This window comes from Labrus mixtus, chromosome 18 (assembly GCF_963584025.1).
Source record: "Labrus mixtus chromosome 18, fLabMix1.1, whole genome shotgun sequence".
In the NCBI taxonomy this organism is placed as follows: domain Eukaryota; kingdom Metazoa; phylum Chordata; class Actinopteri; order Labriformes; family Labridae; genus Labrus; species Labrus mixtus.
This window is the reverse complement of record NC_083629.1, coordinates 17,807,944-17,826,297: the sequence shown is the minus strand read 5'-3', so window position 1 is coordinate 17,826,297 and position 18,354 is coordinate 17,807,944. Positions and strand designations below refer to the sequence as shown.

The window sequence follows — 18,354 nt, the reverse complement described above, 5'->3', positions numbered from 1 at the left end:
AAGTGACACATGCGAAACATAAATATGTGGATTAAAACTTTTAAATTACATTTTCAAACACCCGCCCTCCCTACTTAAAAAACATTCAAACATATTTGATCATTAAATGTGAGCTAAAAACTCAAATGGAATGAGTCAAACTAAGTAACTAAACACCGGTGCTTATTGATTTTCAGTAAAAACCGTACTCAAATGAAATATTTTTTTTTACTGCTCTACAACATTCTGCCATCATAATTAATAGCTCCAAGCTGATTTTAATTAAGAATTAACCAAGTGAGTTATTGAAGTTTTGTATGAGGAGTTTTATCTGACACACAATAAGACACTGATTTAATTACTTTAAATGACATTTTGCACGCATTTGGTTACAAATTACTTAAAGTTGCAAAGTCTCCAGCTGTTTGCAGTTATTTCATTTAAAATGATGCGTTATGCTTGAATCCAGTCCTGCCAAGATTAGTGCGTACATATATATTTATGTTAGGGATGCATCAATCAAACTCTTTTTTTCCCCCTAATGCCTCAGAGTGTCAATCAATATCAATATAACAATCTCGTACCAGTCTCTCTTTTTCCTACATTTTGAATCTCACTGCATAAGCTCATCAGCATTCTTTTTCTATTTAAGATAACGTGTGGCCGAAGTTTGCTGTGGTACAAAGAGTGAACACCCTGTCACGAGTCTATACAGCTCTCAGAAACAATTAAGAGACCACTGCAAACATGTTTTCCATTGGTTCTCTGTTTATTAAAAAGAAAATCACTTCTTCGTTTTCAACAAATCTCCAAACTTCCAAAAGTCAAATTAAGGTATTTTATATGAAGAAAATTAAAACTGGTTAAGGTAACTAAAAGATTTTTCAGAGCAGAAATAATGAAACGGAAAACAAATTCTGAATTGTACACCATGTTTAAACTAAGGATGAGTTCAGAAATCAATATTTGGTGCAATAACCCATTCATCCATTATCTAAGCTTATCTCATTTGGGGGTCACGGGGGGCTGGAGCCGATCCCAGCTGTCATCAGGCGAGAGGCCGGGCACACCTTGGAGTAGTCGGCAGTCAATCACAGAGCGGCCATACAGAGACAGATAAACCAGGCACATGCACACCTTTGGACAATTTTAGAGTCTTTAAACTAATGAGCATGTCTTTGGACCGTGGGAGGAAGCCGATGTACCCACAGGAAACTCACACATTAACAGGGAGAACATGCTTAGTCCACACAGAAAGGCCCTCTTCGACAGGGATTCAAACCAGGCACCTTCTCGCTGTGAGTCGGCAGCGCTACCCACTGCACCACTGTTCAGCCCATGGTGCAACCCGGATTTTTAATTACAGCTTTCATGCGTCGTGGCATGCTCTCCAACAGTCTTTCACATTGTTGTTGGGTGACGTTATGCCACTCTTGGTGCAAATATTCAAGCTGCTCGGCTTTGTTTGATGACTTGTAAAGTGATCACCAAATCAGTGCCTCATTAAGTAGAATGTTGGCGTGCCTGTGCTGCAAGTGAATAGGTGTCAGCCACTTAAAGTTTTATCTTAATTTATAGCACCATCAAATCAGAACAAAGTGTTTGAAAAGCATTTCTATCCGCCTCTCTACCCCAAATTAGGAACGGTTACGTCTGAGAGTTTTTGTTTGGATACAAAAATGTGAATACCTTCAAATGTGTGACAAAAATAAAAGATGTCTGGGAAAAGTGCCAGTTCAGAGCTTGAAGGTAAAACCTGGCACTGACTGTCAGGTTCGAGCCAGGAAACGACAGGAGGAGCTTTTACACGGAGACACCCAGTCTGGCTCCAAAAGGCCATGTGGGGTCATCGCATCCCCTCTCTGCTGTGCATCAATGTATCACTTTAATCTCACTCATAAACTCAGGCTTTCTCTCTGTTTTAGCCTGGGGATTAGACTGTTAATTATTCAGAAAAGTGGCCTATTTAAGACATTTCTTGACAGTTTCGAGATTTTCCTCAAAACAAGTGCTTTGACATGTTAATGGAGAGATTTCACTTTTATCATTCGCCATCAAGCTGAATGTTTTTTCGAGTCAGGTGATGGTATCTTAAAATCCAATGATCCGCTGAGTATTTTAAGATCGTGGCTGAGAAAGCGAGGAAGGAGCTGGAGAAGCTAAAATTATCTCATCATACTTGCTGCTTTTTATCTGCTTTGAGAAAAGATAAGATTTGGATACAGATCTTGATTGCAGAGTGTTTTTGGGGTCCTGGGTAGTGGCAGCAGCAGGGTCTGTGGTTGTTGATGCAGTGGGTTTAAAGCCAGATTGGGTTTAACGGTTTTAATCCCGGCTCTCTCTCCAGTCGGAGTTAGAGAAGGGTCCAGCACTTTCCATTTCTGCTCTCCTTCACTCTTCATCGCAGAATGGCCGCCGAGAAGGGACGGCATATGTCCCGTCATCTGTCCGCGCCATATGCCTCGCCCATGATCATTAAGAGCTTCATGCCTTATTTGACATTTCCAGGCAGTGATGAAGTGTTCAGAATGGGCACTGGCTCAGTCACAAATGCATTTGGCATGCTGCATTCTCTCTTATTCATCTCAGTTCATTGTTATGAGTAATTATCTCAGACTGTCTTTCAGCTCTGGAGTTAAAGCCAACTGTCAGATATATGAAGGTCAACTGCATTATAAGGAGTTATTTTACATAATCACTTTGACTGTTGAAACTTCTACTTATACAAGAGCTTTCATATTAAGGTCAGTGTTGCTGTATATGTGTATGTGTCTGTGTGTGTGATGTGTGTCTCTGTCTTTGACTTTGGACAGTGTCTTGGAGAGTCCAAGCCGGTTAGATGAAGAGCATCGCCTCATCGCTCGCTACGCTGCCCGCCTGGCAGCTGAGGCGGGAAACTCCACAGTGAGTGTCTGAAAGGGTGGGCGTTAGTCGGACTGTGTTTCACATGTAATGCTGTAACATGGGGAACTTAGAAATTGCAGTATAAGGACCTACAAGTCAGACTGTGTAACGCTCAGCCATAAATAATCATTGTTTACAATGAGAAGAAAGACAGGGATGTTCTTGTTAATTCACGTTTTTACATTTTGTTATCTGCTAAAGTCAAAAGTGTTAACATTTAAATTCTAGTCCATTTAGCTACTTCTAAAAGGTAACAGCAGGAGTTGTAAAATAATAACAAATAATAACAATCACAAACACTCCTACGATACAATCTCGTTATTTTAATGATCGATTCTGTTGAAAAGGACCGGAGTTTTAAAAACACTTTAGATCAACTCATCTGTTTTGATCAAATCCAAACAGATGAGTTATAAAAAATGGATCCCCCTTACTGTGTGCTGATAAAGACAGGAGCTGTTTAGACCAAAATTATTTCTTGTCCCAGGCGGTCAACATGTTTATTTCACCTTTCAAAATGGGTGTATATAGGACTTCCGAGTCTTTTGAACCCCGCTTCTAGTGGACACTCAAGGAACTGCAGTTGCTTGTACTTTCGCATTGGCTTCATTTTTTTAAACATCAGAGGCTGCTGCTTGGTTTATTTTTGGTTTGACAATAAAAAGAACACAGCGTTCAGCCACATGACGGCTTTTAATGTGAAGCAGTGACAGCAGTGTATGTTCCTTTGCAATAGGAGAACTTGACACTTTCTAAAGAGAGTAAACAGAGAGGCTTACATAAATGAGATCAAATTGCTCTGGAGTATAATTTGAAGAAGGCATTTGAAATGGGGACACACAATGATGAAAAACCCTCCAACCTTATTATCCTACCTCTGATTCAAACATTGCTGTATCCTGATTGGTGCATGCATTGGAGAACATTAAATCACCTTTTTCTAACTGAGCTCTTCACCCTTCATAGCAGTGAGGAGAGCACAAATAAAACAAGGTGAAATCTCTCATGTGAAAAAAATGACAACTACATTGGCTTAGGCAGGAAATATTCATGTCACTTTCAGTTTATTGAAATGTGTACTTTGCAGCCTGATTTTTACACCAAGGCATAAAAGAAAGCTGTGGTGAGCTGAAATTGCTCTCTGTTTATGCAGAAGCATAATAAGTCTCCAGCAGAGAATCATTTCTGCCTGCTGTGATCAGAAGGAAGCTGCTGCTGTTTCACGTTTGTTCTCCCACTGTTCTTAATACTGTTCTATGATCATTTTTTGTTTTTCAGCAACAATGTCCTCCAACAGATCTGAGTTTCAACTTCGATGCAAATAAGCAACAGAGACAGCTGATTGCAGAGCTGGAGAACAAAAACAGGTAAAACTTCCATCTGAACTCAAATGAAACCACGGGTGTTTTCTGTGTAATGGAGAAAAGATTAATAAACTTCATTTCTACATTTAAATAGAGTTGCTATATATTTTTGAGGTTTTTAAAGTCACTTTATACTTCTAGTCTACCACTTTTCTTAAAAAATATTGCACTTATAATTTCACTTTATTTAAGCAGCAACTATGATTTATTTGCAATATCAGCTTTTTATAGGCAGAGAACATCCAGTACTATAGAGATCCTCATTCTTTTATATTATTTACTGCCGAGTAATTGAGGAGGAGATCAATACCGCTCTCATATCTGCCCTGTAAATATATTGCTACAGCAAGCACTTGGTTAGCTTAGCATAAAATCTGGAGACACAGGTAAATCAACCTACCAGCTTCTCTAACATTCACATGTCTAAGAATCTCCGTATCTGGTTGACTCACTCGTTCAGGGAGATCCTCCAGGAGATCCAGCGGCTGCGTTTGGAGCACGAGCAGGCCTCTCAGCCGACCCCAGAGAAAGCCCAGCAGAACCCCACACTTCTGACCGAACTACGGCTCCTCAGGTATCATCCTCCACCACCAGAGCTGATTCTTTTTAAGAGTGTCTTCATTCTGAGAACAGAAAACAAGGAGTAAGGAAATGAAGCAGTAAAACCACTTCAGGCCTGTTGTATTGATGTGTTCTGGACTCATTCTTCCAGTAGAAATAATGTCTTCCTAATTCAGCAGGGTGGGTTTTTGGATTAGCTTCATCAGCAGCAGTGTGGGCATTCGTCATGCTGGCAGGATGCTGAGACACTTTGGATCAGTTCTTGGAAGAGAATCGCCCTAGGAGGAGGCGTTAAGGCACTTCTTGCCCTGAGTGACTCCTTCTTTGTCTAGCGTGGACTAAATGCATCAGCAGCAAGGTTTATGGCCGGCAGCCATGACAAAGATTTAAATTAGATGTGTTATAGCTTAAAATATCTACAATGTTTCAATGCTAGTAAATAATACACGGTTATAGCAGAACTAGACATGAAACAGGATAGTCTCAGTCTCACCACTCTCAGAGTCATCCTTTGGCATGTTACAGGACTACAATGTTCAAGAATCATTCTAAAAATAAATCTAAATTAGTTATCAAACTGTGAAATAATTGCTTTATAACACTGGAGGGCACATTTAAGATTTTGCCCCCTTTCATCTGAACATGTCTGGAAGCATATTTCAGCTCACTGAGCTGGTTTGTGATTCAGGTTTTAGGGTATTATCAAGTATTTCATCCCAGACTGTGCTGTGTTTGGAGCCCGGCTGGACATCTCTGATAATGCCTTTATTCAGCCCCGGGGTTAAATATCAAAGTGTTTACTATTTGCAGATGTTTGTGAGTTTTTGATAGGATGGCTCCATACAGATGGCAGATTGCAACAGTTTTTTGTGGCTTTTTAAAAGTGTAGTTACACTATTTGAACACCAGAGGGTAGTAGTGTACCAGAATTCTCACCTGAGACAGATGGCCAGTTATTTACCAGGGGTTTAACAACTCAAGCTACATGCGGGGCAAGCTTTTGTTTTTTTGTAAGGTGTATGCAAACAAAGGCGAGACTGTATTCTGTCCTGGTTGTCTCCCTTACACCTGTAATTCTGTCTGCATGTTGATAGTAAATGATGCTGCTGACATTTGGTCTGGTTGGCCCTGCAGAATATAGCTTTACATCTTACACCTTGTTTGAGACTGTCAGCGCTTCAGGTTGAATTTTGGTTTATAAAGAGAAATTGTGCTGTCAGGGGCATCGCGTTAAATCTTGTTCACAAGTTTATGTGATTATTCTGACAAGAAGGGTAGTTACGAGCAGCTTGTAAATGTTACATTTTGGTTTGAAAAAAATTACATTTAAGCTCTAATAATGCTGTCTCGCTTTCTCTATTTCATAAAATAAAAAATAAAAATGAGAATTTAAATGTTGGCTGGATTTAACTAAAATGGAACTTGTAGAAACCTTCATACAATTGGCCCTCCGCCTGGTAGTTTGACCAGGTTTATGTCACAATATCATTTTTTTCAGTGTTGAAGGAGCAGATGGCCAATAGGCATAAATAATGACGAAACATGTTTTGTCAAAGTGGCCTTTTTTTTTTTAAAGGAAAGTGTTGGAAGCATACTATAATGTTTGACCAGAGTAACAGGAGATAAATGCAGTGCACCAGTAGTTACATGTTGGTAATGATAAATGACAACATGCAGTTAATATGCATAGACCTAAGAGAAATATTGCTCTAATAAAAAAGTAATCCCCTCCCAGACATCTGCAAGGACGTCTGTAAAAATCTGCATGTATCCCCAAAATGTATCAAGAGGAGGATGTTAGAATGTTTTTTTTAAAACTATGTCAATTGTGTTTTTATTACATTGGTACTCAAAACATAATCCCAAACTCTTTCCTTCTGCTTCAGGCACAGAAAGGACGAGCTGGAGAGGCGCATGTCGGCACTGCAGGAGAGCAGACGTGAGCTGATGGTGCAGCTAGAGGGACTTATGAGGCTGCTGAAGGTGAGACGATCACCCGTTTCACGCAGATTCAGCCGTAACAAAAACACCTCAAAATCTCCTCAGATAGCCGTTTAACTAAATCCGATGGTCAGAGGTTTTGTCAGTGCTGATCTACATTACATGATTTGGTTTTTAAAGCATGGTGGCATGCTTGATGAAAGGGGGTTGCAGTGATGTTTTACTTTTTCTGTTAATGTGACGTAAAAATGCATGCCCTTTCTTCTTCTTCTCCTGCTTTAATTCTGTTGCTCTCACTCTCCTTGCTCTTTTCACTGCTTTCCTTTGCTGGCTGATAGGATGAGGAGCAGAAGCAGGCTGTAAGTTGCCTTTAATTCAGTTTACAAGCTGGCTCTAGCCTCAGCTCTTAGTTTAATGCTTCTATACTCTGTTCTTAACACAGATGTGATTGACGGGAGTGTTCATTTTAGCGTTTAAGAAGGATGTTGGAAAGAGAATAGGGGGATTCCACTTTCAATAACTGGGTTACTATCATGTAGTCGAACTCCACCACCTTCTTGCTACATAACTGGAGAGCTGCAACTATACTGATTCGAGCATAGTCTTCCAGATAAGGTTCAAACAAGTTCAGAGAACTGTGTTTCTCACAGCCCGAATGTCAGGGACCTGCTCCTTTCATCGGCGCTTACAACCTCCCTTCTAATGTGACTGCAGTCTGGCCGGCCATCTGCTGCCTGGCTTCAAGCCATCAGCCCAGGCCCGCACCAGTCCCAGAGACACACAGTGATCCTTTCTGTGTGATATATATCTCTCATCTCAGCACAGGCCGCTCACCCACACATGGTTCTCATTACCCCCACGACGCAGTGAAGGTGCACTATAGAGACGTGCAGAATAGCCGGCCTGTATAGGATTTCCAGAAGGTTTTCTTGTCCTGTTTTTGTTTGTTCTCCCCTTAAGGATTAAGTTCTTTGGGTCACATCTGTGTCTGTGTAGTTTTAATAAAGTCATCTTTAGATGCGAAAAGGGCAATCTCTCCCCAAAGCTGCAATCTGTGACTGCAATCTTCCATTGATACCCAGTAACACCGAATTGGGTTTTCTATGGAGAGATTAATTTGATTTTCATGTTTTTAATCTTTAAGCTTTCCAAATTCACTAAAAGTTTGTACATGAAAGACTATTTCGAGAAAATAATCAAATATTCCATGTGCACCAGCAAAATGTTGCCTCCTATCACATTAAGCCGTTGCAGCTGTATGTAGCATTAATTCCCACGGGAAAAATTTTCCCTTTGGGACTATAAAGTAAATCCTGTGTTATCGTATTAATGTGCTAGACTTTTGCACCTTTCATCATGATCAAACACATCAAATTTCATATATACTGTATATATCTCATTATTTTGCCGAAATAGTGTTTGATCGCAACTCACGATAGCACCCATCACATGATTATATTTCAAAATCAACCTTTCCCTAATGACTGTAGGAGTTTAAACAGTTAATTTATGACAACTTCAATTTAAATAGTTTAAAAGAAATAGTTTGATGTCCTGGTAACTTTGCTTTCTTGCAAGAGTTTGATTTGATTAACACCACTTTCATGTCAAGTGTAGCTTAACACAAACACAAGAAAAGGGGGGCACTGTTAGCTTAGCTGGTGTGTGTGTGTGTGTGTGTGTGTGTGTGATTTATTCAATCAGACCACCAGTTTATTTTTCCTAGACGACATGACAGTGGTATTAATCTGTTCCAATATATGTAACTTTTTCAGCTCATTTGTTTCAAGAACAACTGATGTAAAGCGAAACTGTACTGACAGATTAAACAGAATCTATTTTTAATGCAAGCCTTTTTTTGCCCATCGCACCTTAACTGTCCCGGATGTTTTTATGTTGCAGTCCCAGTCTGGAGGCTCCCCTCATTCTTCCCCCAGTCACGGTGCGGGCTGCTCCATGCCTATGCCCATACGCTCCACCTCAGCTGGGTCAACCCCGACTCACACACCACAGGACTGCCTGGCAGGGGTGGGAGGGGATGTGCTCGAGGCCTTCGCTCAGGGTGAGTGTGCAGAGACACTTGAAACGCGTAGTATTCATTGAAAAACTCAGCAAATAACAGCATAATATGTAACATACTAAGCAGTTAATTATTTTGGGAAAGTATACACATTTTAAGTTGTGTGTGAAAATAATCTTTTACTGGGTTAAGAAACTGCATTTTCTTAACCTGATTTTAAAAATGTCTTGGTTTTCGTAGGTGTACCTAGAAATCTTCGGAATGATCTATTAGTTGCTGCTGACTCAATCACAAACACCATGTCGTCACTGGTGAAAGAGCTCCACTCTGGTAAGTATACACCACATGTTTGATTGAGTTCTTCATCTACAGGCTGTAAAGGAGTGGTCGACACTGCCTGCATTCTTTAAAGTAAAGCCTGCGTTCTGTTTTATGGCCAGCAGGAGGCGACTCAATCAGTCGCTAAAAATAAACGCCATGGGGGCTATGTCCAGTTTGTAACTTTGTTAAGGAAAGTGATACACTTTCTGCATTATTGTAATTCTCCTTTCAGATATGTTTCCCTCTATACTTTCTTTTTCACATTATCCTAAAAAACATGACATTTATTGTTTTAATTTTAAAGTTGATGATGGGGTGGATGAAGAGGAGACCATCATGAGGAACGGTGGGGACAGAGGTAGGTCTGAGTGAATGCTAATAATCTACACATACCCTATAGTCACCACAGATTATCCCACAATAAATCAGAATACAGTTTTTTTTTTCTATTGAATGTTAGGTTTGGCTCACACGTAAAATTACAGTTTTTGTTTTCTTGTTTTTCAGCTGAATGAACACAAAAAAAGTAGGAATAATAATGAATGATAATTTGACGTCATGTTGTTATACTGAAAAAAATATCATGGTTGTAATCATTTTATATTATTCCAATGTACTGATATCACAAGTTGTGTATGCTGTTACATATAGATGTGACTTTTTCTTGTGACAAGAAGTCAATTATCTTCTCATCTGGAGAAAACACGATCGAAAGCTTTGGGGATAAAAATCAAGAAAAAATAAAACCTTTGAATATTTTGACGGATGAACGTGTTTGTCATCCCATAATAAAAATAAAACAAATTTCTAAGTAAATATCGTTATATATTTTACTTTATAACAACATATTGTTGCTATATTTAGGTAATTATCTAGCTAACAAGATAAATAACCTGTGATCGCGTGAAGATGAGTCTCATGGAAGGTCAGGATCTCAAGGTGATAGGATCATTTTACTGCTACCAACGCTGTTCTTTGCGTCCATATGAAACAATTTTCACAAACAAATTGTACATTTATTTTCTTAGACTAAACAATAGTTGGTGACAGTTATTTTTTTTCCTATTTGTTGGATTTAAACAAAAAGAAGGCCATACAAAAAACAAACTTGCATGACATCTTTAGCCAAAATATAGTTGTTTGGCTCCTTCCAATGGGCTTCAGTTACAACCAAACCTTCCATCCAAAGTAACAAGGCACCATGGCACATAACCACAGAGTCATTTATACTTTTTTTTTTAACTGTGCAGGCTGTCGGCAGCGCTAAATTAGCTCCTGTGTGTGTGTGTGTTTCCAGGCACAGCGAGAGTACCGAAGCACTGAGGACAAGAATAACACCATTCCACCCTGTAAGGACATACAGTCATCAACTGGGAAGAATCAGAAACAAGAACAACATCCCCTGGCATTAGCACGTAGAGTAATGCATGCTGTAATCTAACAGGATTTCACTATGTGAAAAAAACGTTCTTCACACCTTGCAGGTAGCAAGATGTGTCTAATTAGCGAGTGTGTATGTTGTCCTGTAAACAAAAACTGCTGTAATTATCCAACGATTCCCTCATGACTGCTAAAGAATGGCTTGCTGTGCTTTCTCCTGTTGCAGCAGATCATTCTGTATATAAAATACTGTACACACATGGCCACGGGAACGCCACTACATGAAGGTGACCTCCTGTCACAACGCGTTCCCGTCATTGCTTTTGTATGATTAGCGCTAGTTTTACTTATTTCGTTTTTGTTTTTTTTAATTGCTTTTGCATGAAGTTGCACTCATGTCTGGATTAAGGTACTGTACCATGCTATGCCAGCTCTTTGTGGGTTTATGGCGACAGCTGAGGTGTCAGAAGTGTTCTGCCTCAGAATTCACTTTGAGTGTGTTTACTTGCACATCCGTGTTCTGAAGTTTGTCAAAGAAAATATTCAAGTTTGTCAAAGCAGACTTCTCAGAGTCTTGCTGTCAGAGTGCATTTGTTCGCAAACCAGCAGAGACACAACACAGGCCAGCACACAGTTTTTCAATCCAGTGTTTGTACCAATTGAACAAACAAGATAAGAGATGCTTACACTTGGATTTTATTACATGTAGGACAGGCTTTATGCTGTGCTGAGTGTCTCCTGTGTTTACAACTTTTTTTTTGGGGCTGTTTTTAGTTCATTTAATAAGTAAAGGATTCAAGAATTCAATGTGAAACAGACAGCTTACCAGCCTGTGTATTGTACTGATTTAGGTAGTTGTATGATGTTAAGAGATAGATTATATCTTTTTGCTAAATATGAGGCTAAGCTTGCAATGATTTAGCTTAGCATTAAGCCTGGAAACAGTGGAAAAGCTGATCTTCCATTATGTTGAACTAAATCTTCCAAACATCATCTCTAAAGCTCTCAATATCATGTTTGTTTACCCCCCCTCAAAAAAAAAGTAAGCATAAAAGAAGTAATAGTTTTAAAGGGGGTTAGGGGCTGAACTATATCTTAGCTGAACACAGAGACTTCCTAGAGTTAGTACATTCATGTGGATCGTTTAACCTCTGCTGTTATCAGTCTTTATGCTATGCTCACTGCTAGCAGTAGCTTCATATTTACAGACATGAAAGCAGTATCAATCTAGACATATAATCCTCTGGAAGACAGATAATATATTTGTTCTTTTGTAGGGGACCAAACACTCCGAGGTTTCCATTATAATGTTATTTCAATTCATGTGTACAGGTATATACGTATGTTGTTTCAAAAATAACAGCTGGTATCCAGAATACTTTGTGCATGTAAACACACTCACTGAGTCGCATACTATACTGCTGCTACTGTGCTCTCAGTGAGCCACCCTTACAAATAAGAGGGCTGTGCGATAAAGAGAAACCAAGGGGCTACTACAAACTCAATAATGAGCTCATTACGTCCTCCCCGTACAAACCTATCTGAACTCAACTAGCTGGTAGCCTAAGTGTTTATTATTTAAGTGTAGGGACGCACCTCAGGATGTTCAATTATGGAGAATTAGGCAATGAGCGTAGCTTTGAGTAACAAAATGAACACTTATATATGGTTTGTGAGGATGTAAGGTTGTAGTAGGTATGTAGGAAAAACTGTATTTAGTTGATAAAGGATTATTGAAAATGTTTATGTGCAATGAAAGTAGGTGCTCAGGGAATGCCGAGCTACTCCAGGAGAAATATGGTCCTTTTACTGTTAGATACCATTGGTCACGGCCCCTGAGGTTTAAGGTCAATGACTAAGTAAAAAAAGAGGGTTTCATTCCAAACAACACATCCACGGTTAGGAGAAAGTCGTCCTTTAACTTTCTTGTGATTTCTGTTGTTTAACTGGGTTCAAACGTCCTGGAGCAGATCTTTATATTCTCATTTCACCAGTAAATGTGTCTCGTTTTGGAATGGAACTCTTTACATAAATGTAGGGAAAACAACAGTAAGTGGTAAATGTTGGGTAAAGGAATGTGGATCACACTGTCAGAAGTAGGGACGTTTTTTTTCGGAAGTGCTATTTGGTGAAGCATGTTGTTGGATATCGTTTTCTTCTGTGTGTGAATTAGTGTCCTTCATGGGAAAAGGAGAGTGACAGGTAGCCGTAAACCAGCGAGGATTTTAAACAGAGATCAGGTCGGAGTTACCTTTACATTTTTGTCTTCTGGTTCAATGTTTTTTGTCCGTTCCTTTAAATTGAGAATGAGCATTGTTTGCTTGAAATTCGTGTGAAAAGGAGCCTGGGAGCTGTTTGAGAGAAATATGTTCAAGAAAGATGTGGGTCAAATCTGGCTGATTGGAACTGAAAAGCAGAAAAACGTATTGTTTCGAGATTTGTACAGTAAGCCTGTCCTATACGGTTTCAACAGCCTGTTACACTGTGTCAAGAAAAAGAACAAAAAGAGGCTCCTTTGCTCTCGATGTTTTTAAATGTGATGTTTTTATCAGTTCTCTGCTCTGCGTTAGCGTTAATCGTTATTATTCTGGTTTGTAGTATTAGTGGAGTGTAGTCAGTGTAATGATTTTGTCCAAAAATTTAGATTCACCTGCGCGCTCACACTTGAGCCCAATTATTTAATATGAAGAAGGTATAGAGAATGAAATGACAAATTCTGTGCTGTCAATGCTGTCAAAAATGTACAGCAGAAATCATCCAGAAATGATTTAAACACAGAGGAAAATACGTAACAGTCTTCCCCTTCATTCTGGCCATGCATTAGGAAAGTTTGCTCTCTTTTTGTTCTTTCAGTTTGTGCCTGTAGCTGTTCTGTAAAGTGCTGTATAAAGTAACCATTCAGCAAATAAGATGATCTATCAGCCTTTATGTCTGTGACTATGTAGATTTTTTAATTTATTTATTAATTCAATGTGTTTTGGGGGAAACGGACGCTCAGCCTTTACATTTGTGCCAAACTGTTTGCAGACATTGTGTGTGTCCTTTTTATCATTACAGGTATATATCAAAGTATATCTGCATTCGTGTGTTGTCGTTGCTCATAGTTTTATTCACAGAATGCCTGGAGATGTTCACGGTCAAATTTTCTCATTGCTGGAATCTGCTGGGAAAAGTCGCTTTTAATAGTTGATTAACACATTCCAAATCTACAATACAGATAGACAGGCACTGATGTCATTCAAGCCAACGTGTAGGCAATACTGTAAACCCTGTCAGACGAAACTCGGGGTATTACTAATAAAACACAGTCGGTCATACAGAGGTGCACACATTGTAATACTTCTATTGTTTGCAGAGAGACAATGTGCAAAAGAAAACAACCTGGACATCAATGCTCCCCCTGATGTTATTTATCACTGTCTGTGTTCTGTACGGTTATGCTTCTGGTACACATTTGTTTCTCATGTTGATTTTTCAAAAACATAGTTTTATGTCACAAAGCCACTGTCTTTTGTAAATAAATCAAATGTGAGATATATTAAAAAGATTTAAAATATGGCTTAAACATGGTCATATCATGGTTATTTTTCTGTGTTTGTTTTTTTTAACTAATCATCAGCTAAGGTCACTCACTTATTATCACACATATATGTCCTTTATTACTCTTTGAGAGGGGTTATTTTAAAGTTATATTGGGGCTTTTTCAATTTTATTAGATTGGACAGCTAACTAATGTTGGGAGGAGATAGTTGGGGTTGACATGCAGCAAAGGGCCGAGGTCAGATTTGAACCAACAGTCCATAGCATCCGTACATAGGGCCCGCAACATAACCGCTCATATTAAATTCAACATTTGTAAATAGAACATGGACTAGGTATAGCACTTTTGTAGTCTTCTGACCACTTGAACAACATGTCCCATTCACCCGTTCACACCACATTCACACACTGATAGCAGAGGCTGCTACGTAAACTCCCCATCAGAACTATTCCATTCATACACATTCACACACCGCTGACGTAGCAGTGGTAGCAATTCAGGGTTCAGTGTTTTGCCCAAGGACACATCAACATGAGACTGCAGGAGCTTGGGATCGAACCCCCAACCTTAAAGTAAAGAAAAAAGTGAATTCAGCTCATTAAAAAATACAAAACTAAAAAAACTACTACTAAAATATCACCATTATTCATGTCTTCTCCAAACTTAAGTTACAAGCAAATATACAAATACCTACGTAAATTTCTACGACAGTCATTTTACTTTTAATGAAGGATTTGAGCGTAGTGATATTGGCTTTTTTAACTACCTTAAGGATTTTTGTACATCTGGTAAGGCCAGATATGCAAATATAAAGTTCTCCCTTTCAGTTCAGCCAAAACACAACAAGACAATGCTCTTTCTGGCTTCTCCTGAAGACATAAATCAGAACAAACTCAAGCCACTGAGCTGTTTATTCAGGCACAAAAAAATCTACAGGTGAGACGGGTTCAAGACACTTTGACCTATCAGCATCCTCCTCTGTGGGTATATGCCCTCAGAAGAACCACTCAGTGGAATCGACTCTACTAGAAAGAGGAGACTCCCCGACTTCCAGATCAGTGAAGCACATTTGCCCTCTGCACACTCATTTCCTCTCTCCCTCGTTGCCCCTCAAAAGCACTCACTCTCACTCTGCCTCACAGGGAGACGTTCAGAGAGACTTCAGCCCTCCTGCATCTGGCAGACTGTGACATTTAACTTGCTCTGTCTCCGTCTGGTGGGCGTGTGTGGAATAAATGCTGCGTGCAGTGATAGGCCAGTGAAGGGTTAACAGAGTGAGTGTGATAAGAGATTTGATATCTTGTTCTAGCTGCACTCTAGGAAATGGAATGAAGATGTGGTGATAAATGAAGCATTTCCTCAGAGGATAAAATGTACAAGACTGCATACTCCTGCATCTGTGTTGATAAACGCTAAAAGTATACTTAAAAACTGTCCAAACCAGCAGCAATACATCAGTTATAACAATAGAGCAAGATAACTTATTATTTGAAGGTAAAGATGAATTGATAACAATACAATTATATCTTTAATTTATTATTATTATTATATCCTCCGTTCCTCAGGATTTGTGTGATAGCATCAGAGAACTCTATTTTTTTTCAGCATACCAAATGAATCAGACGGATTACTGTGTTCATACTGTAGCATAGCAAGCAGGGAAAGCACAGGCATTAATGATGGTTCTGATCCTGCAGTCAGTGCTTCATAATTTAGCAGTTAACATTGTTATCAGATACAATTTGAAAGGTTTTAACGTTTGCTGTAGTCAAAAACAGTCAGTTGTCTTTAAATGAGACTTGATAAGATGGCACCATTTAAAGACCTTCAGGTGTCACAGCTGTTAAAGAGTTAACAGCAAAATAGAAATAAATTAAAGATAAAGAAAATATCCAAGAATTATTAGGGAATGTCTGGAGTGTGCACATGTTTGGGCTGCAAAATAAATTGCAATGTCTTCCTCATCTCAAAATGAGCATTTGCGATTAACATACTGCACAAATCTGAAGTAATCACAATAAAAATTCTATTATATAATATTTAAGGGAAAAAAGATTCTCATGCAGCATGTGTACATTTACCTGTTAGAGTAGACATAATAACCATGCTTTCACAACATTTTGACGCTGTCAGATGAAGCTAACGCTAGCAATGCAGCTACTGTCTGATTAATTGGTGTGTTTAGGATGTATTTGGCTTCAGAAGTAACATGTTTCAAACACAGGTAATATGTAAACTATTGAGCAGATGAGCACATAAACTATGATTTATAGCTAAAATTCGCACTTATCTTTGAAATTTACTGCACTTCATTTTGTTATTGAAATATTGAACAATGTGAGCAAATCATGTCCTTTTTATACATTTCTGTATTTTCTCAAATCGCAATATATATATAGCATAAAGAAAAAATATCCCACCTTTTTTTTCAATATCATGCAGCTTGAGTATATGGATTACAGATGTACTAAATGAGGGCAAAATGGAGTAAAGTTATGTGTATCATACTTAGCAAAATTAGCAAATGTAAGCAAACGCAAGAAAGGCTTAACTGCACTGTTGCATGAGTGAGCATTTTTTAAGTTGATATTATCAGATCAATGGCTATTAAAAAAAACACATGTCTCGTTTCATTAGGCCTCGAAGCTGGCCTGAGGCAGCAGCTAATCACATGGCTTTTAGGGCCCCACAGTCACTAGGGAGCCCATAAATACAGCCCATTAAAAAAAGGTAAGTCTCACATGGTTCCTGTCTTTGTAAAGTCCCAGTTTTAGTAAAATTACTTTGTATACAATGTCTTTAGGTTCTGTACAATATATTTAACCCGTTGTTCAAAGGGTGGAAATGGTACTGAATAGATTCAACATTTTACTAAGGTAATGAAAAGATACAGTAGTTGTCTTTGCTCTCATCAGAGGGGCAGTTAGAGTAACCATAGTGGTACTGAGGGAACTCCAGGACCACTTCATTACTTCCCAGGTGTAACATTACTGTACAATTTTTATCATGGAAATACTTCAGAAGGGTGATAATGATCAATTATATTATATGATCTGAACATCCCTGGTCAGTTTTAGCTTTGTTGCATATTGCTGTTTGATTTCTCCCTTCATGTGTACTGTCTTTGTCCGTCAGAAGTTAATTATAAGTAGAATTGTCCCCAAAAAAGTTTGAATAAAAATCACCAGAGAGAAAGAGAACCTCTTCAGCATTTTACAACTGGACCTCTCTTCAAGGAAACATATACATGGTAACATTTTATGTTAAGCCACATATATATTCTATATTAACTTTATTTTTCTGTCTTGGCCTTGGCAAGACACTTTGGAAACCTGTCTGTGGTGGTAGACATGCTGGAAATGCTGTCTCACCCTAACTTAAAGTCAAACGACAGGCTGAGCTGAGGCGGGTTTACAGCACCTTCACAAACAAAAAAATGTCACCCCCTGTACATTGTGTCCCCATGACGATAACAACTAATCAGACCAAAACAGGGATTTCTGACCAGGTTGTAAACATGTTAATTTCTGCTGTAAAAACAGGCATCAAAATCAAACAGATATCTTTGGTCATTTGTGCCATCAGCAGTTGGACTTTTTAATAAGCTGTAGGCATTGTTGCCATTGCACATCTTCTGTTAACTGTTGGACTTTGTGACTCATGTCTCACTGCACGTCCGTCACGATGACATCCGTGGGAGTTATGTATTATATTTATGTTTTTATGTCTTTGTGCAAACCAAACTGCACCTCAGGGACAAGAAGTATTTTTCAATCCAATCCAATCTATTAGAATATGTTCTAATAGATTTGTTTATCTAAATATTGGCCACTATGAAGCTCTTAGAGTAACAATGCCTTATTTTACTTGACCATATTCAGCATTATGTGAAGGTTTTTTTTTTTTTATCTTTACTATCCTCTCATTTATTCCTTTTAGTAGTAAAAGGAAAATAGTAAATAAGGAATTTCATTGAAAATATCAAAATATTGAGCTGATTGATTGGGATCATACAACACCCCTACTTACTACCAGTAATCAGTGATGGCGTCAGGGAGAATACTCTTAATGTGGCTGATAAATACAGTCATAAATTATGAAGGGGGCTTTACTATGGCTAATAATAAAACAGTATGTCAGTTGTACGGAACTACTACCTATAAAATATATATCATTTTATTATGTGTGACGTCAGGCTATATGTAAGTGTATTAGAAAGGGGTCCATGATAATGACTTATTAGTGCCAGCCAAGACCACCTTCACCCCTCCCTCTACACTCCTGTGTCTGAAGTTGGGCGGGCTTTAGGACCACGCAGCAGCCGGCAGACGGTCTGCGGGCTC

The 18,354-nt window shown here is 38.7% G+C and overlaps 1 protein-coding gene across 5 annotated transcripts in view; it reads left to right on the top strand.

Annotated features, from left to right (window-relative positions):
- The window catches only part of dtnbb (dystrobrevin, beta b), a 30,233-nt gene extending 19,689 nt beyond the window's left edge, over nucleotides 1-10,544 (top strand). For 3 of the 5 annotated variants that reach the window (XM_061062885.1, XM_061062884.1, XM_061062887.1), the window contains 9 exons: nucleotides 2,793-2,883; nucleotides 4,162-4,250; nucleotides 4,708-4,821; nucleotides 6,695-6,791; nucleotides 7,088-7,108; nucleotides 8,652-8,811; nucleotides 9,010-9,099; nucleotides 9,395-9,448; nucleotides 10,388-10,544. In XM_061062885.1, the coding sequence (XP_060918868.1) occupies nucleotides 2,793-2,883; nucleotides 4,162-4,250; nucleotides 4,708-4,821; nucleotides 6,695-6,791; nucleotides 7,088-7,108; nucleotides 8,652-8,811; nucleotides 9,010-9,099; nucleotides 9,395-9,448; nucleotides 10,388-10,413 (742 nt within the window). In that variant the 3' untranslated portion in view covers nucleotides 10,414-10,544. Of the gene's footprint in view, nucleotides 1-2,792; nucleotides 2,884-4,161; nucleotides 4,251-4,707; nucleotides 4,822-6,694; nucleotides 6,792-7,087; nucleotides 7,109-8,651; nucleotides 8,812-9,009; nucleotides 9,100-9,394; nucleotides 9,463-10,387 lie in introns of those variants that run through there. The other 2 variants (XM_061062886.1, XM_061062888.1) reach the window with 2 other exon arrangements.
- The last annotated feature ends 7,810 nt before the right edge of the window (nucleotides 10,545-18,354 follow it).